A 25,062-nucleotide genomic window follows, 5' to 3' on the forward strand; every position below is an offset into this window, starting at 1 on the left:
TTGTTGTTATCACATCATCACCTGCCACAAAGATGATTGATTAATGATAAAAAATAAAGATAGCCCTCGTTATATTTTACATTTTAAACTTTTTATTTTGCTTTGAACACTGACATTTTTAATGTCATCAATAATTTTTATATCCATATATTGCTTCTATGTAAATAATGCACCACAACTATGGCATAATATATGGTTCTCTTTTCTAATTTTTTTTGTATTTTGGCAACCTTTTTAAAAATATGTATTTATTTAAATGGGATAGCTTGTACAATGATTCAGCTGAAAATTATAGATTAATTATTATGTGTATAAGAATGTGAGAGAGAACGAGTGAGAATTGGTCAAACAACTGAAATGTTCAGTACAGATTTTAGCATAACCCAGAAAAACCTTATATCATTTCAGGTACATTCATCTCAAAACATTCTAGTGCAGACACAGGTAATCACACCACTGACTGATACTTCTCTACTACTGATTGCTGTAGGACTATGTTGTGCTACGTAAGTATGTAACACACACACACACACACACACACACACACACACACACACACACACACACACACACACACACACACATTCAGTTAGCAACATGGTCCACAAAGACATTGAAATTTGCTGGGTTGAAAATGAAACTAGGATTTTCTAAATATGTGACCAAGTCTTACTTTGATGGAGAACCATGTATGTACCACCTCAGACATAAAACCTGGCTGCTGGTTTGCTGTCGCAGAGTCTGATTCATTCACTTAAGGTGGCCAATAAAACTTGCCTCCCCTCGGAATTTGAAGCTCAGCCATGAACTATGTGGCAATATCTTAAGGTGAGGAAGTGTTTGGACAAAGTAATTCCTTCTTCTCAAGCTGCTACAGTGCTGTACCAGGTCATTGTCTAAAGGTAAATGTCGCGCAATGTATGCACAATGTTGCGAGTTCAAGTCCTCGATTCCCATATTTTTAAACCAAAATTTGGTTGTGTGCTTAAGTAATTTGTCTGACGGAACTTCAAAGATAATTCACTTCACTTTATAACCCACCAATAATAGTAAAAACTTTCATAAATGAGTCCACGAAAGAGCTCGGGGCTGTGTCGAGATTGGAACGGTTTACACTTGAGAGTTTCCTCGTCCTACTGTGGCCACTGGTTACCAGATACAGAGAAAAGGCCAGCTGATGCCACACATCACATGCTGTGTGACTAAGCAAATGTGATGCATTTATCAACTGTAACTTCCTTGTTTGAAGTTCTGGAATTTATCTTACAGTTCTACATTGGATTTTGCATACTTCAAACTTTTAAACATTGTTTAAGTGTTGTAAAATAGAGACACAAGTGGAAATAGGTATAACATTTGTGTCATGTTGTAAGGTTTGGGTTTAACAGAGGGGTGAAAGCAGTGAAGGCAGTTCAAAACCGCAGTATTGCGGGTAGGATGAGAGATTTTAGGAAAACACGCTGGAAAAGGAGTTTTCTTGTTTCCAGAAAGATAGTTCCAGCATGAATGATTTTCCACATTCAGGAAGGCTCAGTAACTGACATACATGCGATAAACTGTGATCATTGAACCATAATGTGACATTTACATTCAATAGGCAAGGTTCAGAAGTTAGGTGTAGGAGTATCACATGCTCTTATTCAAAGTGAAAGGGGGTGGGGAATGAAGGGATGAGTATTAATGTATTTTTGCCTCATCATCATCAGTTAGGTCACTGAGCATTCCTATGCAATTTTGTTACTGGTGATGAGTTGTAATGCCTTTATGATAACTTCTAAAGAAGAACTTAATGCCTGCCAATTTATATACTGAATCAGATGGCAGTGTCAACATATATTTTCCATCTGGTGCCTCACCTCAAAAAAGGTGCCGTGCACTACGAACATCTCCCTATCATTGTGTTGCATCACAGCTGGTATTTGTTGCTGACAACTGTGACACATTTCGGTTGTAGTGTAAGAAAAATGATCAACGAAACTGCATCACATGTTGCTACTACATGAAAGTGCACTTTGCTGATTTCAAAAATGAAACTATCCAGGAATTAGTTTGGGAAGTCTCACCCCTCATGCACTTATTCCTCTTATGTTATACCCTCAAATATTTACCTTGTTCAAACGACCATCAAAAAAATTCCTTTCAGGACAAAATTGCATTTCATGCTTGTGCTGATGACATCTTTTAACTCAAAACTAGCAGGTTTCTACAGGTGTGGAACTGGCATACTGCCTCCACATTGCCAGACTGTTTTAGAAAATGTGAGACAATATACTGTTGATGATTAATTTCACTCTGATACTCATTGTTGTGTTTAATAAACTAATGGAAGACACTATTAAAATGTGTACCATACTAGTACAAATGAAATACAACTTACCACAATAAACTTACAAGGAAAGGCTATTCTAATTAAACATAACAAGAGTTTGCATATATCAGCATGAATTAGTAACGTATTATTCACTTTGATCTCTGAAACAGTCTGCGTTCACTTATTGTCCTGTGTCACACTCCATGAGTATAGCATCATAACATTTCATAAACAAAGAAGTGGAAAGAGGTATTATCACTTGTGTACCATTGTAATTTTGTACCATTATGCTACGAGCTACTAGAAGTAGCAAGATGACTTTTGATGAAGAAGTATTCTTAAGATTTCCTTACTGATTTTTGATCTGGTTGCTTGTAACTCTGTCACAGAGTGGCTAAAAATCTGGTCTTCAGAAAGATCAGAACCATGAGCCAAAGTAGCCTTCACTTTACAGGTGACCACTCTACCTCACAGATAGCAATATACCATGCCAGTCATATCTCCGTTATTGCCCCAGTGGTGGCTAGGACAGGTAAATCGCAACGTAAAAGATGAGATAAGTTGCAGTTTCCAGGCATAACAACTTTCCTGGACCATAAATTGATAATGTTATATCACACCGTACATGAAAATCACTCAGATTATTCAATGGAAATGACACAAAAAAAATCAAGGGAATTTAACAGGGTGATACTAAATTGTTGCTAACATTCACTTACACTACCAACAGGACGACTACAACTCAATGTGTTCCTTGAGCAGGGTGACTACAGCTTGATTCTCAAAGATGAGACTGCCAAGGGCTGGAATGTTCAAAATATATGTCAATGAATCTTATTTGCATTTAGGTTACTAGCTCTAGAGCCTATTGCGTAATTACTAATAATGTTCACATGCACTGACTGCAAATCAAACATCATAAATCAATAATTGTAATTATTATTTGAGTTTTTCTGTCTTAAGCACAGTGAAAACTAAAAAGCTCATTCAACATACACAATTTACAATTTTGGAGCATCTCCATTATGCTGTAAACATTATGGGTAAGCAACACTTCTTTTGTGTAGTTATAAATTTAGAAAATTTTTTCTTCAATGTAATTGGTATTAGTGCCAAAAGAGATACACACAGTACAGAATTAATATGAGAATGATAATATCCACAGGCAGGCTTCGTAAGCTACAAATAACATTAAGTTCCAAATCGAGAAAGGCTGTTGTGCAGAAAACCTACACAATGACAGAAAATGAAACTAGTAAATGTGTGTATTTCTGGTTAGATTATAGCTTCTGACAACACAAAAGGAGAAGCAGACGTTTCAGCGTATCGAACAAAGAACTCACAACTATGGCAGTAATGTGTAGAATAAACCATCCTTAAGCAAAACTGTTATCCAGTCTATAAATACTGAAAGGATGAGAAGTGAAAAGCATCTAACTGCAAATAACATATTTTCCAAGTCACAGTTTGGATTTCTTAAGGGTTCTGATATAGAGAAAGCTATTTACACTTACAGTGAGACTGTACTTAATTCATTAGCTAATAAATTAGAGGCTATTGACATTTTCTGCGACCTGTCAAAAGCCTTTGACTGTGTGAACCACAGAATTCTTTTAAGTAAATTAGAATATTATGGTGTCACTGGCAATGTTGTGAAATGGTTTGATTCTTTATCTATGTAACAGGAAACAAAGGGTGTCATTGCGAAATACCTGTGCAGTAAGCAGTCAGTCTTCATCTGATTGGGAATTAATTAAATGTGGTGTTCCTTAAGGTTCCATCTTGAGACCATTGCCCCTTCTTGTGTACATTAATTACGTCTCTACTGTTACACTGCCAGATGCTAAGTTTGTTTTGTTTGCAGATGATACAAACATTGCAATAAGTAGCAAGTCAAGTACAGATTTAGAAATAGCTGCTAATCAAATTTTCACTGACATTAATAAATGGTTTAAAGCTAATTCACTGTCATTAAACTTTGAGAAGACTCACTATATGCAGTTCAGAACCTGTAAGAGATTTCCTTCCAGTGAGGGTATAACATATGAAGACATGCATATTGAAGAGGTTGACGGAGTTAAATTTCTGGGATTAAAACCCGATATTAAATTCAGGCATACCACAGAATTGCTGAAGTGCCCAAACAAGTCTGTATTTGCAGTGAGAATGATGTCAGATATAGAAGATATAAATATATCAAAAAAATTGGGTCCTTTGCTTACTTTCATTCTATTATGTCATACGAGACTCAGAGGGCCTTAGACACGGGTTCACAGGTAGATGCCGTGTTTCTTGACTTCCGCAAGGCGTTTGACACAGTTCCCCACAGTCGTTTAATGAACAAAGTAAGAGCATACGGACTATCAGATCAATTGTGTGATTGGATTGAGGAGTTCCTAGATAACAGAACGCAGGATGTCATTCTCAATGGAGAGAAGTCTTCCGAAGTAAGAGTGATTTCAAGTGTGCCGCAGGGGAGTGTCATAGGACCGTTGCTATTCACAATATATATAAATGACCTGGTGGATGACATCGGAAGTTCACTGAGGCTTTTTGCAGATGATGCTGTGGTGTATCGAGAGGTTGCAACAATGGAAAATTGTACTGAAATGCAGGAGGATCTGCAGCGAATTGACGCATGGTGCACGGAATGGCAATTGAATCTCAATGTAGACAAGTGTAATGTGATGCGAATACATAGAAAGATAGGTCCCTTATCATTTAGCTACAAAATAGCAGGTCAGCAACTGGAAGTAGTTAATTCCATAAATTATCTGGGAGTACTCATTAGGAGTGATTTAAAATGGAATGATCATATAAAGTTGATCGTCGGTAAAGCAGATGCCAGACTGAGATTCATTGGAAGAATCTTAAGGAAATGCAATCCGACAACAAAGGAAGTAGGTTACAGTACGCTTGTTCGCCCAATGCTTGAATACTGCTCAGCAGTGTGGGATCCGCACCAGGTAGGGTTGATAGAAGAGATAGAGAAGATCCAACGGAGAGCAGCGCGCTTCGTTACAGGATCATTTAGTAATTGCGAAAGCGTTACGGAGATGATAGATAAACTCCAGTGGAAGACTCTGCAGGAGAGACGCTCAGTAGCTCGGTACGGGCTTTTGTTAAAGTTTCGAGAACATACCTTCACCGAAGAGTCAAGCAGTATATTGCTCCCTCCTACGTATATCTCGCGAAGAGACCATGAGGATAAAATCAGAGAGATTAGAGCCCACACAGAAGCATACCGACAATCCTTCTTTCCACGTACAATACGAGACTGGAATAGAAGGGAGAACCGATAGAGGTACTCAGGGTACCCTCCGCCACACACCGTCAGGTGGCTTGCGGAGTATGGATGTAGATGTAGATATTCTGGGGTAACTCATCAACCCATGGAAAAGTATTTAGCATGCAAATCCAACAACATCATGTAGGAACCTGTTCAAGGAATTTTGTATTCTAACCACAGCTTCTCAGTATATTTATTCCTGAATGAAATTTATTGCAAATAAGAAATCTCTATTTTCAACCAATAGCTCAATATATAGCATCAATACTAGCAATAAGAACAATCTATATAACGACCTAAAATCACTTACATTTGTCCAAAAAGGGGTCCAATAGTGAGGAACATGCATTTTCAATAAATTGCCAGCAACCATTAAAAACTTGTTTTCAGCTAAAGCATGGTTTAAACAGAGTTTGAAAGACTTTTTGATAGGCAAGCCAGCTTAAGTATAAATGTCTATTAGATTTCAGATTTGACAGCACTCGGTCACAACAGTCAGGATTAGGTATTTTGTGTATGATAAAGTTATTAATAGTGCATAACATTGTTTCATTCTGACAGTGTGTTAATTCTATAAGTATTACCTGTTCCAGTTTACCGCATTGTATTCACCTGTTTTGACAATCTCCAGACAAATGATCAGGGTAGTAAGTATTATATTCAAATGTTTTATGTTCTTCTGTTATACTTTCTGACATGTTCCACACCAATGAGAATCATCTCATTTTTTGGGTCTATGGAACAAAAACTGAAAGTAATCTATCTTGAAGACGTCCAGTGTGCTTAAAATAGGGAGAACCAAAAATGACAACAGGTTCACCAAACTGAGTGTCGTGCTGATATTCTATGCAGCATTTGCACAGAGTGTTGTTAATTTAACCCATGATGTTGTAATATGGACGATGCCTCTAGGCTACCACAATATTCATATGAAAAGTCTCGAGTTGGAATGCAATGGCAAGGATTGGCAGACAGTTCTAGAATTTGCAGAGACTATTCATACCCCGCTGATTCATAATGTCAGACTGCCACTACATTAGATCATAGCCCAGACTTAATTTCTGCCTGTGAAAGAATTCCTCAACAATGGTTGAATGGCATCAACACCCCTGCTCCCCACACAGCACAGACCTAATATACTCCAAGTAATCACAGCAAAAAATGCCCTTTGCTTCCATCTTTCTGCCAATGACTTAATTTCTTTCACAGCAGACTTTCATTCCATTGTGGTGGCAATAAACAAAGTGTTACAGTCTAGCATGCCATCATTCAACCCAATCCCTCACCCCATCCCCAAAGCCACTGTCAATGTCTCAAACTATGACAATGACCACAGATTTACATCTGCACTATCCTCTTGGCAGTGGCTTTGCCCGCATACTCATTACACAGATACTGAAAACATTTCCTGCTACTCCTACCCTCTGCCTATGTCCATCTCCTCCTCCCCACTTTCTCTGACCATCACTTCCTCCCTTTCGCTGACCAATTCCCCCTCCTTATCTTGTATCTGCCCACTTCCTCCTCCTGTATCCTCTCTCTGTCCTCCTCCTCTCTGATCTCCTCCTACTCCCCCTCCTCCCCCTTCTCAATCTCTCAGACCACCTCGTCCCCCCCCCCCTTCCCCAATTAATAATTCTTTTCACCTGTGTCATTGCTCCTATGGCAGCTATAAGGTTATAATCTATCACAGTGCTGATTCCAGACAGCAAGTAGTATGTGTACCAAATGTGGCTGAAATCAATCCAGTGGTTCTGGAGGAGATGCTGGACACACATGCACACACAGAGATGTTCAACAAATTTACAGCACACATTTCCTCCTTTGTCCCTCTCTATGTTCACCTCTTCCTCTTCTCTGCTCTTTGTGTAAGAGATGTGGTATGTACATTTATTCAAAACTGTAGTTGTTAATGATTTGTGTATGATGATGATTATACCTGGGCATACAGTATTGTGTACAATACGCACAGCTTTGAGGAATGAAAGACATTTGGATCGGAATGCTATGTTGGAAGAAATAAGCGACAATTATCTATTCATTATTACCTTGGACATTATCCAATTGTTATCACATCACATCAGGTGAGACGAATTTGTGAACATCTTTATAGAAATGCCTAGATGCTATGACACGGATATCATTTTGATTTTGCAGCCAACAGCATTTCCCAGTTGAAAGCTGTATGAAGCGTTTCCAATTATGAGTAGTTCTCCTTACACTATATCAACTATTGGGGTGTGTTTTTGGCACAGTATATGTATCCATGGTACACTTAATATTTGTAGCATGTGTCTATCCATCTCCTCCAGCCCTGTCTGTCTACCCATTTCCCCCTCTATCCTCTCTCTGTCTCTGTCTGCACGCTCCACCACTTATCTTTTCATGTCCTCCAACCCACTCTCTATATCCAACTCCTCCTCCACCCATCTCAAACCACCACCACCACCACCACCACCACCACCACCACCACCTTGTCCTTTCAAACTCATCCTTCCTTTCTCTCTGTCCTTCCTCTCTTCCCCCTTCTGTCAGCCATGCCCAGTCGCTTGCATAGGCCCTGCCATACATGCTGATACTACCCGCACATCATGTCTGTGGGGCATGGCGGCCTAGATGTCAGTGGCCTTTTCACTGGTATCTTCGTTCCTACAGGAGCTACGCGGTCAAGCACCTTCACATCTCAACCACATTAGTCTCGCATGCCCACTCTTCCTCCCCCATCTATCTCTGTGCATTTCCTTCTCCCACTCTTTCTACACTCCTGGAAATGGAAAAAAGAACACATTGACACCGGTGTGTCAGACTCACCATACTTGCTCCGGACACTGCGAGAGGGCTGTACAAGCAATGATCACACGCACGGCACAGCGGACACACCAGGAATCGCGGTATTGGCCGTCGAATGGCGCTAGCTGCGCAGCATTTGTGCACCGCCGCCGTCAGTGTCAGCCAGTTTGCCGTGGCATACGGAGCTCCATCGCAGTCTTTAACACTGGTAGCATGCTGCAACAGCGTGGACGTGAACCGTATGTGCAGTTGACGGACTTTGAGCGAGGGTGTATAGTGGGCATGCGGGAGACCGGGTGGACGTACCGCCGAATTGCTCAACATGTGGGGCGTGAGGTCTCCACAGTACATCAATGTTGTCGCCAGTGGTCGGCGGAAGGTGCACGTGCCCGTCGACCTGGGACCGGACCGCAGCGACGCACGGATGCACGCCAAGACCGTAGGATCCTACACAGTGCCGTAGGGGACCGCATCGCCACTTCCCAGCAAATTAGGGACACTGTTGCTCCTGGGGTATCGGCGAGGACCATTCGCAACCGTCTCCATGAAGCTGGGCTATGGTCCCGCACACCGTTAGGCCATCTTCCGCTCACGCCCCAACATCGTGCAGCCCGCCTCCAGTGGTGTCGCGACAGGCGTGAATGGAGGGACGAATGGAGACGTGTCGTCTTCAGCGATGAGAGTCGCTTCTGCCTTGGTGCCAATGATGGTTGTATGCGTGTTTGGCGCCGTGCAGGTGAGCGCCACAATCAGGACTGCATACGACCGAGGCACACAGGGCCAACACCCGGCATCATGGTGTGGGGAGCGATCTCCTACACTGGCTGTACACCTCTGGTGATCGTTGAGGGGACACTGAATAGTGCACAGTACATCCAAACCGTCATTGAACCCATCGTTCTACCATTCCTAGACCGGCAAGGGAACTTGCTGTTCCAACAGGACAATGCACATCCGCATGTATCCCGTGCCACCCAACGTGCTCTAGAAGGTGTAAGTCAACTACCCTGGACAGCAAGATCTCCGGATCTGTCCCCCATTGAGCATGTTTGGGACTGGATGAAGCGTCGTCTCACGCGGTCTGCACGTCCAGCACGAACGCTGGTCCAACTGAGGCACCAGGTGGAAATGGCATGGCAAGCCGTTCCACAGGACTACATCCAGCATCTCTACGATCGTCTCCATGGGAGAATAGCAGCCTGCATTGCTGCGAAAGGTGGATATACACTGTACTAGTGCCGACATTGTGCATGCTCTGTTGCCTGTGTCTATGTGCCTGTGGTTCTGTCAGTGTGATCACGTGATGTATCTGACCCCAGGAATGTGTCAATAAAGTTTCCCCTTCCTGAGACAATGAATTCACGGTGTTCTTATTTCAATTTCCAGGAGTGTATATGTTCATCTCATTCTCCTCACTCTCTCTGTCCATCTCATCCTCCCTGCTCTCTAGTTGTCCATAGTGTCCTCCTCCCTCTCTCTCTGTCCAGCACCTCCTCCCCCTTTTTCTGTCCACCTCTTCGTCCCATCTCGCTCACTATCCACCTCCTCCCTCCACTCTTTGCCCAGCTACGCCCATCTGCACATATACCCCTGCAAGATATGCTTATACTACCAGCACAATATGCCTGTCAAACGGGGAAGCCTACATGTCAGGGGTCGAAAAATGCTTTATTGCCCGTATCTCTGCTCCTATGGGAGCTAGGAGGCTCTAACTGCACAGGGATGATTCTCATGTAGCAAGCGGCAAGTGTACCAAATTTTTGAGAGTCTACAAATTCTATAGCCGTCTGCCCATCTCTGTCATAGCATTATAATCCAATAATCCTCATATGAACATTGTGGTAACCTAGACGCATTGTTCATATGAAAAATTCAGGACCTAAATTAACAACACACTGCACAGGTGCTGCATAGAATCTCAGCACGACACTCAGCTTGGGGAACCTGTTGTTATTTTGGGTTCTCGTTGTTTTATGTGTACTACACATTGAAAACACCTTCAACATAGGCCCTTTTTGCTTTTACTGACAATGCATCAACAGCAGGTATCTTGCAACCATAGCGAGTACAATATACTTGACATTCTTTCAGTATTAATAGACTGGATGACAGTTTTGCTTAAGCATGACTTATTCTGCACCTTACTGTCATTGTTTTGTGTTCCTTGTTCGAAGTTATGATAACAACTGCTACTGCTTTTGTGTTAACGGAAGCTGGCACTGAATTTTTTCAGTAATTGTTTAGGTTCTCTGCACAGCAACCTTTCTTGATTTGGAACTTAATGTTATTCGTATCTTATGAAGCCTGCCTGTGGATACTCACTTTTACAATCAATACTGTGTTGTTGTTCCATTCATCTGTGTGCATCTCTTTTGACAATAATGCCAATGGCAGTGAAGAAAAATATTTCCTACATCTATAACTATAAAGAAAGATGCATTGTCTACTTCTAACATTCACAGTAAAACTACTGGAAAAGCTCCAAAAATGTAAATTGCCTCTGGTGAGTCAGCTATTTATTTTTCAGCATACTTAAGACAGAATAACACTGATTATTGTGATTTACTGATTTATGATGTTTAGTTTGCAGTTGATGCATAAGATTATTACTAGTAACAATGCTCTAATCCATAAAACTAGTTACAGAAATGTAAAGAAGACTCACTGACATACTTTGGATATTCTGGCCCTTGGCAGTCTCATCTTTGAATTGTAAGCTGTAGTCACTTTCTAGCCCATTGAACGAATACATTGACTGGTATTCTTCCTGGTGGTTGTATAACAAAATCTTGAACTACCCTGTTAAATTTACTTGATTCTTTGTGTAATTTCCACTGTACTATACAAGTGATTTTTACTTAAGGTGTGACCCAAGATTATCAATTTATGGTTCTGAGTTCAAGAAACTTGTTTTTCAAGGAAACTGCACCTAATCTCATGTTTTATGTTGTGATTTATCTATCATAGCCACCACTGTGGCAATGAGGGAGATAATGACTGCCGTAGCTCTTTGCTAGCTCTTCAAAAATTAATAAGGAAATCTTAAGAAAATTTGTACATCAAAAGTCATCTAAGTCCCTTGCATATAGATGCAAAACTTATGACACTGCACAACTGATAATGCCTCTTTCTGCATTTGCCAATATAACTTCATGTATGAAATGCTATTGCACTTTTATACTAATTGAGTGTGACACAGGACAGCAAGTAAATACAGGCTGTTTTCTAAGACTAAAGGAAGTAATACCTCACAAACTCATGCTGATATATGCACACTCATGTTACAGATACATCACATTTTATTACGACAGACTTTCACCAAAAGGCTATCATGGTTTTATTTCATTTGTATTAGAACAGTGCATATTTCAATATGTGTTATCCATTAGTTTATTGAACACAACAGTAAATATCAGAGAAAAAGTGTTCATTAACAGATGTAGAAACCTATTGGATCTGAATTAAAGATGTCATCAAACCAGGTTTGAAATGCAGTTTCATCCGGAAAATAATTTTCTTGATGGTTGTTCAAAAAGGAGTGGGAAAGTTTTGAGGGTATAACATAAGTAAAATAACTGCATAAGTGATAACTTCCCAAGCAAACTCCTCGACAGTTTTGTTTGTGAAATCAGCAGAGTGCATTATCCCATAGTAGTAACATGTGATGCAGTGTCGTCGATCATTTTTCTTGTAGTGCATCCAAGAAGTGCCTCAACTGTCGGCAACAAATACCGCTGCAATGGACACACCCTTGGGTATGAATTCATAGTTCACAGCACTTTTTGAGGCACCAGATGCAAAATAATATGTTCATACTGCCCTTTGCTTGAATATATGTCTTCTGTTAGGGTTCAACCTGTACTTTCTTCTTAAGAGGTTAAAAATAAGACATATTAGCTCATCATCCATATTGGATAGGAATGTTCTAATACCTGACTGATGGCATTCAATAAAAAAATGCAATAGTATTCACCACTTTGATTTTTGTTGCTTTGAATTAGAGCACACAACACTCTTACACCAGATTTCTGAACCTTGAATATTGAATACAAATGTCACAGTTCATCACACAACAGTTATAGAGATTTCCTGAATGTGGAAAATCACTCATGCCAGAATGACCTTCCTCAAAACAAGAAAATCCATTTTCGATGTGCTCTGCCTAAAGGCACTTGCACTTGCCCAACACACAATGGAAAGGTTTCAAGCTGTGGTCTCTTCACCGTGTTCATCATTCTATTAAATTCAAAGTTAACAATATGTCACAAATATTAGTCATCTTTCCCCTTGTGAATATTTTGCAACACTTAAATAATTTTCATAAGTTTCAATTATGAAAAATCCAATATGTTAACTGCAATTACGAAAATGAGAACTGATAAATACACTCATAGCTACCTATGCTTATTGTGTTACTGCCCAGTGCTCAATCAGTTTACTGAACTTAATCCAGACAGAAAGTCAAACTAAAATAATAAACAATTTTATGCTTACCAGTGCGAGAGCAAAGACATGTCCAAAGTGTGCTGCACCATGTTCACCGTGTCGGATGACACCTGATGTCGGGTGGTCAGTGGCAGATGGCAGTTTGCTGCTGTAGAGGGAGAAAATGTTTCTGGAAGGTTTTGCTATTACTGGTTGGTTATAAAGTGAAGTAAATTATCCTTGAGGTTCCATCAGACTGACAACTTCAGCGATGATCAAGACGCAGTTTAAAAATTTGAGGAAGGAGTGGATTCAAACTTGTGACTGTGTCTACAATGTGTGTGACATTTCCTACTAGACCATGAGCTGATACAGCACTGCAACAGATTGAGAAGGAGAAAACACTTCGTTCAGATACTTATGCTTCCTATAGTTTTGTCAGATTGTGCATACAGCCAGACTTCGAATTCTGAGGGGCAGTTGATTTTATTGTTTGTCTTAGGTGAACGATTGAGATTTAGTCTCCGTGCCAGGTGTCTGGGGCCAGGTTTTGTGTCTTAAGACTGTACATAAGATGATGATGATGTCCCTTACTCCGAGGAGCGTAGGGAATGATGCGGAAGATCTGCACTGCCGAAGGATGTGAATTCAGCCTCTATGTCTTTCAGTGAGTTACTGTTACATTATCAAAAGTAGTTTTAGTCAACATTCCCAATAGCCTTCAAACACTCAATTCAATGGGAAAATTTACCATTCCAATATCATCCATGACATCCCCCATCATAGTCATAAATCAATCAATACAACATTTCAAAACATGTGAAGTGCACTGCCTGACAAAATGAATGAAGCATGCAGAAAATAGGGGTGGGGGTGACCAAATGAAACTGTCTGGTTGAAAGGGGTCTGTCATGTTATTTCAGTGATTAAAAATTTGAATCAAATTTTTGAAGAACTCATGAAATGTCACCTCCTATTGCCTGGATATATGTACTATGGCTGGAAAGGGCATCAGAAAACTATTGTATCCTCTCCTGGTGCAAGCTGGTCCGCAACTGTTGTAACTGATCTTTGATATCCTGGATACTGGCAGCAGGACAGAGTTGACATCCACGCTGGTCCTGCACATTTTCTATCAGGGACATATCTGTGAACCTTGCTGACCATGGGACCACCTCAACATCAAACAGACATTTCAGAGAGAGACATGTCATGTGGCTGGGTCTTGTCCTGTTGAAAAATGGCACCACAATGCTGTTTCTAGAGGTAACACATAAGGATGCAGGATGTCCATGATGTACCGTCGAGCCATTAGAGCTCCCTCAATCACTACCAGCCATTGCCCAATGACTCCCAACATCACGATACCAAGAGTAACACTACTATACCCCTCCAAAATACTGAAAGGATGAGATCTCTCCACAAGCTGCAGTCACACTCGCTGACAGTGATCACTCAGGATAGCACAGAACCACAATTCATCACTGAACACAATGTGACACCATTCATCAATAGTCCATGCTTGCCAATCACAGTACCACTCTAGATGCAGTTGTCTGTGTTGTTGTGGTAACAGCAGCCTACACATGGGACAATAAGTCCCTAGTCCACCTGCTGTTAGTTTCTGAATGATGGTGCAGGATGACACAGAATATTGCAGGGAGTCCATTACTTGTTTGCAGGTGGGTCACCAAGATGTGAAGGGGTTATGATATGATTGGTGCACAATATGGCGGTCCTCCCTCATAGTGGTCAGATGTGGTTGACCATTACTTTGACAATGAGCATTCTTGCCCTCACATTCCCACACAGTCCAACAGCAGACCACTATCATGTCTCAATGCTCCACAAAAATAGATACTGCATGATTCGAGCAGATGGCCAGATGGATGCCCACAGTGAGGCCCCTTCAAACTTTCACAGGTGCTGATAATGCTGTCTCATGAGTTAATGGCATCTCCATGTCTTTCATGGTGACCACTCAACAACTGACGCTGTTCATGCCCCTTATACACACAACAAGGCCTGGAAACAACACTAAACATGAACAAAGTTATTGTGCTCTTGTGACCATTGTACCCATCACATGGAATTTCAACTCTATAAACACTTACATGCCCAATGATGGTGTCTACATCTAACTGACCATGTCTTATGTGTGCTTCACTTTCTTTTGTCACACAGTGTAACATGACACTCGGCATAGTATCACTTCTGCCTGTACAATTCACAAAATAATCGAAGGAGGCCTTATCTGAAACCTGACATGATGCCAATCTGCATGAACTGTGTGTTTCATGCATCTGTTGTGAGGTGACACAGTTACAGTGGATAGTGAAGGTAGCCCTTCACAAATGAATGTCCATATGCATTTTTTTGTAAAATAGATGCTGTTAGTACACACCAAGCTCACAGCACTACACTAATACTGTGAGAATGTTCCAGAAGAAGCTGCATATTCATTACTGGCCTGCAACTCAGATGTGTGTCGAATTACTGTGACATCACATTTTCGGGTTGACTACCTGATGGTAATCTGATTTAGATTTCCCAAGTCCCGTGTTACCACACTGCACCACAGTCATGAAAATATGGTCCACACAAGTAAGAATGTATATATCAATAAAAAATCATTTTTCATTGAGGTGGACTGTTTGCTTCATTTACATCGTGGATTTTATTGGGTAAAAGTCTAGAATAGGGCCAGTGGTATTTTGTTCAGGAATGCTGTCAGTACTTGCTGTGAGGCATGATGGGAACAAAGTAAGGTGTGTTATGCAGCCAATGAGAGAGGAGCACGCAGACAATGTGTTTCAAACTTCAAAGTAATATACCAGAATGAGAAACATCCACCAGGCTGTTGCTAAGCCATCTCTCTGCAATATCCTTTCTTTCAGGAGTGCTATTTCTGCAAGGTTTGCAGAAGAGCTTCTGTAAAGTTTGGAAGGTAGGAGACGAGGTACTGGCAGAAGTAAAGGTGTAAGGACCGGGCGTGAGTCGTGCTTGGGTAGCTCAGTTGGTAGAGCACTTGCCCGTGAAAGGCACAAGTCTCGAGTTCGAGTCTCCGTCTGGCACACAGTTTTAATCTGCCAAGAAGTTTCAAAGTAATACATTCGGAAGAAAGTGTGAAACATTGTTGTAAACCAGGATTTTAAATTTAATTGCTCCTTGTTTGAGTTAAGGCTACTTAAACTGTGCTAGTATTTGCAAACCAAGGGCAGTGTCAAAATCCATGACATATTCAAAAAAACAGTGAAATACTGCTTCACTCTGTGTTGTTATGCAATCGATCTATGTGAGTGCACTGAGTAAATGGGTCAATGTTTTTAATTAAGTCATGGGAGAAGGTAGATGTATCAATGTTTTTGAATTGAATCATGGGAAAAGGCAGGTATTTAATGTGCAACTCTATTATTAATAAAAACTCATCCATCTTCCTTTTTCCATGACTGAATTAAAAAACATTGACTCATTTACTTAAACTGGCTGCTCTTGTTGCACTTATGGATGATTCCATGCTCACAAACCTTTGACTCTTAAAGAGTCATTTCACCACCACATTTAATATAGTTTCATGTCTCTACAACTAACCCATAAAACACGTACCAACAGGCAACATCGCCAAGCAGAACTAAATCACTTAAATCAGTCCACTATATAGCACTCACTAGCACAATCACAAAATCTCTCTATCAAAACTCAATAATACATTGAAAAGCAGCAAGACAATGGTTTCAGTTTCAGCACTAGAAACACATTGCCTCTCAGTGGTTATGTTGGCTACACAAAACTGACATATTGCTAACCTATAAGCAGTAGATAAGCACTGCCGAGACTGCTGTTCGCCCTGACCTAGACTTTAGACAGTTTTACTGTAGACTTCTAGTAATGTTGGTAATACATACTGTCTCCATATGTTTGATTTACAGCTTTCCAATAATATACAACCATTTACTAAATAATTAATAACTGTTAAATTGATACAGTAGTCTTGGTGGTCATATTCAGTGCATAGAGCTAATCAAAATTGGTAGTACATTTGACTCCTGAACCGACTTCTTTTTATAAGCTTCATGTAACGACATTGACAGTATTGTAATGTCTAGATATACACATTTTTTCCTGGATTTTTACTCAACTTCTTCTCCCATTCTGCTCATAAATTCCTTTATATTTAATCTCTAGTAATTTCTCTATGGAGTTGTAATTTTATGAAATAGCATTATTTACATATCTTCTCACCACAGTATTGCCTAGTTATTCTGAATAGTATTACACTGTCTTCAAAACCTGCATGCTATGGCTGTTAAGAATTGGTCTGCATTTAGAACATCACAGTAAGAACTTGTTTGCAGTGCTACAGCCATAACTCTTGTTAGATAGGTACTAGCATTCAGCTGATCCGAGGATATTAGCAAGCATATTACATAATGACTAGTATTAATCCTGATGACAATGGCCTGTGTATTTTTTATTTTATTTTATATGTCACGTTCCATAGGATCAAATTGAGGAACAAGTCTCCATGGTAATGGACCGAGTCAGTACATGAAATTACACTGAAGAACCAAGGAAACTGATACACCTGCCTTATATCATGTAGGGTCCACGAGAATGCACAAGATATGGCATGAGCTCTACTAATGTCTGAAGTAGTGCTGGAGGGAACTGACACCATGAATCCTGCAGGACTGTCCATAAATCCGTAAGAGTATGAGATGGTGGAGATCTCTTCTGAGCAGCATGTTGCAAGGCATCCTAGATAAGCTCAATAATATTCGTATCTGGGGAGTTTGGTGGCCAGCGGAAGTGTTTAAACTCAGAAGAGTATTCCTGGAGCCACTCTGCAGCAATTCTGGACAAGTGGAGTGCTTTAATTGCCCAAAGCTGTCAAAATGCACAGGAATGGATGCAGGTGATCAGACAGGATGCTTACGTATGTGTCACCTGTTAGAGTCATATCTAGATGTGTCAAGGGTCCCATATCACTCCAACTGCACATACTCCACACCATTACTGAGCATCCACCAGCTTGAACAGTACCCTGCTGACATGCAGGGTACATGGATTCATGAGGTTGTCTCCATACCAGTACACATTCATCCACTTGATACAATTTGAAATGAGACTGCTCACATGCAGGGTACATGGATTCATGAGGTTGTCTCCATACCCATACACATCCATCCACACGATACAATTTCAAATGAGACTTGTCCAACCAGGGGACATGTTTTAAGTCATCAACAGTCCAGTGTTGGTGCTGACAGCGTGAGATGAGGCATAAAGCTTTGTGCTGTGCAGTCATCAAGGGTTCTGAAAGCCCACATCAATTATGTTTCATTGAATGGTTCGCACATTGACACTTGTTGATGGCCCAGCATTGATATCTGCAGCAATCCGTGGAAGGGTTGCACTTCTGTCATGCTCAACAATTCTCTTCGTTTGTCATTGGTCCCACTCTTGCAGGATTTTTTTCTGGCTGCAGCAATGTTGGAGATTTGATGTTTTAACGGATTTCTGATATTCACAGTACATTCATGAAATTGTCATATGGGAAAATCCGCACTTCGTTGCTACCTTGGGGGTGCTGTGCCCCATCACTCGTGCACTGACTGTAACACCACATTCAAACTCACTTAAATCTTGATAACCTGCCACTGTACCAGCAGTAACCAATCTAACGACTGTGCCAGACACTTGTCTTATATAGTATTGCCGACTGCAGGGCCATATTCTGCCTGAATACACATGCCTATACCAGTTTCTTTGGTGCTTCAATGTATAATAGAAGAGTAATAATAGATAAAATGAAATGTATAGGAATCCTATGTAGATGACAAGACATAATTTTAAATCATCATAATCAATGATGTAACACAGGAATTAGCTTAATTTTTTACTTTTTCCATGAGTTCCTTGACAGAATAAAAAGACTGAACCATGGGGAAACTTCATTTTAGACCTGAAAAAGCATGGGTTACTGCTAAGATGTTAGAAGTCTCGTGGCAGCTCACTGAAAGGGGATGCAGCAGAATAGCACAAAACCTTAAGCACAGGAGTCAAGGAGGTGCATTCTGAATGCAGATTGGATTTCTACTTACCTACTATAAACCGAATGACAGCTTATAACTCTTGGGAATAAGGTGATATTGTTAACAACAAATGACATTAAAGAAAATATGTATTTAGAGACCAATTTCAGAATTCCCAGACCACTGAACAAGGGTCGACAAGAGGTTTGCAAATTTACCCCACATATTGCTTGAACCACCTGTTTCAGGGCCAAAAATACCCCTTTTTGAATCAGAAGAGTCATCCTAAAAATAATACCATATGTCATAAGCAAATGAAAATAAGCAAAGTAGACTACTTTTTGTGTTGTACTATTACTTATTTTAAAGTACTGTTCTAATGGTAAATAAAGCAGTGTTTAGTTTTTGAACGAGATCCTGAACATGGACTTTCCACTAATTATATGCCCATCCTGTGTAATCAGAATGTTAGTTTTTGTTGAATTGCATGTTAGAAACTGTAAAAATTGAGTAGTACTGTGATTTACCATCCGTTTATTTTCTACAAGCCATGAACTTGCAGAGAAAAGAGAATATGACATTTTCAGTTGTTAAACCAAACTCTACATTTGACAGCAAATTATGTGAATTGAAATGGTCAACTACCCTTGTATATACAGCCTTTTTAATGACTTTATCAAACACTGATGGCATAGAAAAAGGTCTAAAATTGTCTATATTATCCTTTCCCTTTTTTTTGTAAAGTTGCCTCACAATTATGTACTTTAATTGGTTAGGAACCTGACCATTCCAAAAGGAAAAGTTATATATATGGCTAAGTACTGGGCAAACATATGTAGAACAGTACTTAAGTACTCTGTTAGATACCCCATCATAACCATGAGAGTCCTTAGTGTTTAGCAATTTAATTATTGACTTAATCTTCCCCTTGTCAGTATCATGTAGGACTATTTCACATAATCCTCAAAAATCTATGATAGTTATAAGATTCCCTGTAGCAACAAAGCTTCTATTTAGTTCATCTGCTATATTCAAAAAGTAATCATTAAATATTGTCACATATCCAACTTATCGATACCTGGAACATTCCTACTATGTACTGACTTTATGTTCTCAACCTGGTGTTGATAACCAACACCTCCTTCACGACATCATATGGTTAGGATTTTATTCTGAGAATTAGCTACTCTATTTGCATGCTACATATGTTTTGCCTTCCTAATAACACTTTTAATCACCTTACAATACTGTTTGTAATGGTCTGCTGCAGCTTTATTGCGACTCCCTCTAGCAGTTAGAAATAGTATTAAGAAATATCACAAAATCATGTTTTATATTTTCAGTCATTATGTCAACATATATCTTTGGTACAGACACTTTCAAATTCTTAATTTGTCCTGATTCCAAACCAGACTAGTGCCCAAAGAACAGAACAAACATGTGGGAGTACATATGCTGTTCCATAGTCACACATACTTATATGACATTTTCTATGTGTTGCAGGGCCTCTATGCCCATATTACTATGCCTTAACTTCTCACATTTAAAATATTACAAGAGCACTGGAATGTATGGTATTGTTTTAATATTGACTATTCCACTGGAAATACAACTGAATAGAAACACTAAATCAAAAATTCAATGGAAATGTAGCCTTTTCATACATCAGTTTTCTGTAGGATAAACCAACATTTGCCTGACAAGATTTGGGTAAATCAAAATCAGGGTGGTTGGTTAGGAATTTGAAGCACGGCTTTCCTGAAAGTGAGTCCAATTCTTTAACCTCTGAACTACTTCACTCGGTCTCTCTAGCTTCTGAGGATTTGTTGCTCTCTGTGATACTAATTTTCAACTATAACAGTTTCACTATGAAGTTGCTTACCTGATTTCAGAGTTCTGCCTGTTCTCTCAGGTATATTCTAGATATACCAAATTTATTCAAACATTCCCCTCTTTCTTGCTATCACCACGAGTGTGTCATAATGACGATTTTGTTGACTGGCTATTTGTTAGTACAGCCCAAATGGCCATCTGAACTGCCACTGGAGATAAGCTGTCTTTGCAAAAGTGTCACCTTAATCTCAGAAACTACCTCTACACATAGAAGCACATAGTGGCAGTAAGAAAACGTAAACACTGGTGGATGAGTGAATGGTAACAGTTGCAAATTGTCCCTTCTCAACAACAAAAAATTACTCATTACAGGGGCAATCGATCCAATTCTATTAATTCATGCAGTTGAGGGTGTACCATTCCACTGATTCAGGTACCTATTACAGGCAAGAACCAAATGCTCTTTCCAAGCCTTGTCCTAACATTGCAATCAATGACAGTCCCTAAATAGAACTCATATTTCACAATATTAATCTAATGGCAATACTGAGCAGTCACACACTCTGGGTCCTCAATTTGAAACTTGTCAGTATGACCATAAAGACTTGCTAGTTTGTACCATCATGGAAGCACAGCAGGGTATATACCAAAGGAATGCTATGAGGAGAAAAAAAATAAAAACTACAATAAATTATAAATTAAGACTGAGAATCATCCTCATAAAAATAATATCAGCAATGGAACATTATGTCTAAACCTGAATAAAAATGAGATGATTCTATAAATTCACTTTGCAGGCTTTTCTGCTCATTCTGCAAATATCCCCATTGATTAATGTGGTGTTTCCTTCCATCCCTTCATGTTACCAGTCAATCTTCAAGTATTGTGTTCTACCATGTACAAATAGATCATGCCACGAAAAGCAGCTTTAACCAGGGTAGGTATGCATATTCAGATTTTCAGTTTCCTTGCTGTTTGTCAGTATTTCACTGCCACTCTGCTGCCCCTCACCCCTCCCAGAGAAAAGGAAGAAAAGTACTGTTTGCATACCTGTTATACCAATCCACGAAATACTGGGGCCACAGTATATTGCCATATGTTGTTTCACAATGTCCAGCTGTGACTTTAAATCACTTTCACCTTCGTCGATAAGAACAACATCTCTGAAGTTACAAAACAAGAAAAAGGAAATTGTTAAATTAACATAGTAAAAATGAAGATTAATTACTTTATAACTAATTAAGGTTAATAAATAGCTAAATAAACCTTCACAAGCCAAATTCATGCTTCCTCGTGAAGCAACTGTGATCACATGAGTCCCATTTCAGTTAAGTGTTCAGTTATTATTGCACACATTTACAAGAACAGAACCAATACATTAGTCTATCTCTCACGTTGACTGGCATTTCAAGAAGACCAATCATCTAAGGCTGACAGTTATTTTAAAATAAAGCAAGTAGTATTTTGATTAGCCCATCCCAAACTAGCTGTCTACTATTTTGGAGTGTGAACATTTTGCAATATCATTCCGATTATAGTAACAGTCAAAATTTTATTTCTTGGTCTACAGTGCAAAGTGTGTCAATTAGCACAAATACTATACAAGTGAAAGTTTGATAATTCCATTTTTTGGTAGTAGCATGTAATGTAGTATTTTTAGGTATGGACTGCAACTTAGTACTTTCCTATCATTGCATAAGCTACACCTACAAAATAATGCTAGAGACATAGCCAAAGTAATATGTGCACATCAAACCATTTATTCCTGTGCATAGAAAAATGAGCAACACATGTTTAGAGTCAGTCGCGTCTGGAACAAATGTACACACAAAGTAGCGAGGTGCAGCTTTGGTCGTTCCTGCAGCCCAAAATACTTCATACCTTTCTGACCTAAATTCAGGTTTCACAGACACAGTATTAACATAGGGATGTGGCTTTTTTTCACTATTCATAATGATTTAGAATACTAATAACTCAGTTGAGAAGTGTACACTATCTTAAGTCTACTATTGTAGAGAGTGGGGTACTGGGAGTTGGTTTCAACACAGCAATTAACACACAGCTTCTCCACCACAGATCAGACAGGAGGATGTCAGAATGTTTTCACTGTCACCTCAAATAAATCAAACTGTGAAACCTTTCTTCTAAGTGTATTATAACATGAGCATTATAGGTTATTCATGACATGCAGAGTTGTTTATTGCTTTTTCACTTTTTCTATAATCAGCATCACTGAGATAACGATTAAGACTTTAATCATTTTTCTCTAGCTTTTTGTCTTCACTACCCAGTTGCTTTGTATTATCACACTATATTAGATACAAGTACATGCTACGAGTGTTGAAAACTGATGTTCCTCTCGTACTTCTTTATTGAATGTGTCACACAGAAGTGGATACCTGGTATACAGTAATACTGTAACATGATTTAAATTGTGTGTATATTTGTGTAAGGATGCAGTCTTCACCTATGTAAAGCAGAAAAGGTATTGCCAACAACTTAGTACAATTTATACTGCATATGCCTGATTATTCTGTGTTCCCATTAATTATCCAAAACCGTGGATTTTATGTAAGGCTCAACAGATTTAAAAAAAAATTACCTGACTTGGAATCCTCAACAGAAAATGCTAAAACTAGTTGAGTGGTACAGTCGGCTATCATAATTCTCATTCTAATTGTATCATCACCAAGGAATGGCAATGCTTTAGTTTCCCCCCTTGATATATTGGTAAATAATTCATTGGTAAATCATTTTGACTTTTACATGGTTTCTTAGATTTCATTCTCTGGTCTTTCTATTGCTCATGTGCCACATTGCAATGTTATATATCAGTAACAGGGGATACCTTTCCCTGATTAGTTGGTTTATGCTGGCTAGAAGATTATACATTCCCTTTGTTTTTAACTAAGACTATTACTTCTGTACAAAGATTTTATTAATGTTATTAGTGATAATATTCCTCATGAACTAATATGTCCAAAGGTTCACAAGATTTCTTAGAAATAAATTAAAATTACATCTCCTCCCACACAAAGTTTTATTCACTGGTCATACAAAATGCAAGAAATAAAAAGAGAGAAAAAGTGCCTTGACACATTCAACATTGTAACAAATTATCATGTATATGATCCATGGAACAAGGAAAAAAGTAACTGACTAGTCAATAAGTAGGTAGTCGTATGGTCGGCTGAGACACTGAAAAATGTAATCTGGGCATCAATTTCCCTTTCTGAATCAATTTTGGTTTTCTGTTATAAATGGTTTTACAACTGACATGTCTTTTAAATAAAATTTCAGCACATATAATTTGCAACATGAATATATCAAGGTTATGCTCCTACAAGTCATAAAAGGACTTTTGTCACATTTTTTTGTGATTTGGGAATGAACTGCTTCAATTCATTTGTTCGGATCATAACAATGAAATCAGAACATATTTATAAAACTTAACAGCCTATTGATGCAAGCTTGTAAAGAGGACTTGATGAATTCTATATCTATATTATCAATTTTGGTGTCTTCTTATTTTTAGTTTTAATAACATGTGATAGTTATTTTTGTTGCTGTTGGAGTAACAATAATAGTTTCCTTTTCACTACTCATCCATGAATTTTGAAAACAACCTAACTGTGCAGATAACAAAGGTGTATTACATGCAGAAAATCTATTGTCTCTTTCATAACTTTTTACAAATAAATAACCAATGTAAACATATTTGATGAAACAGGGAGATATTCTTTCGCCACATTCACATACTGTTAGCACAAAATTATCAAATCAGAATTATGGTGAAATGCAAATCATTTGCAGAAACAAAATCCTGTTCTATAACACAGAATCCACCTAGAAGAATATGTTTCATTCTTTTGAATAGTATTTAAGACTCTGTGGAATTTATTGTTAATCTAACTGTTCTCACTACATCACGCAGAAATTTGACCAAATTTCAGTGTTAGATTCAAGCCAAAAGATAATTTTCATTCAGTAACAATTTGTGAATTTTTATTATTGCTATTTATAGCTCACTTGGCAGGCATAAATATTCCACTTGCTTGAGCATATCCATATGCCTCACTTTATACTATATTATGGAGTATTCAGCAGATCACATAACTGATTTGTACAACAGTACTAACATACCACCACACTCACTGGCTCCAAAAGTAATTCACTAGCCTAAAAGGTGGGTACATATATAGAATGTTGCAGACAGCCTTTAGAAACTACCTCTAGCACTTTTCAGGTATCTGCTTAACATTCTACAACCTTACACTTGCAGTAATTGACACAGTTGTAATAAGGAAATATTAGAACACACAAAACTGTGCAGTTGTGGCAACATCGAGGGCTATTTATTAACCCTCTTGGACATGCAA

At 39.0% G+C, this 25,062-nt stretch overlaps 1 protein-coding gene across 1 annotated transcript in view; it reads right to left on the bottom strand.

Moving 5' to 3' along the window:
• LOC126298951 (uncharacterized) overlaps nt 1–25,062 on the bottom strand; it is a 68,046-nt gene that overhangs the window by 32,493 nt on the left and 10,491 nt on the right. The window contains exon 2 of the mRNA XM_049990555.1: nt 21,734–21,846. Coding sequence (XP_049846512.1) covers nt 21,734–21,846 — 113 coding nt within the window. The remainder of the gene's footprint in view (nt 1–21,733; nt 21,847–25,062) is intronic.

Source organism: Schistocerca gregaria, chromosome X, assembly GCF_023897955.1.
Source record: "Schistocerca gregaria isolate iqSchGreg1 chromosome X, iqSchGreg1.2, whole genome shotgun sequence".
NCBI lineage: Eukaryota > Metazoa > Arthropoda > Insecta > Orthoptera > Acrididae > Schistocerca > Schistocerca gregaria.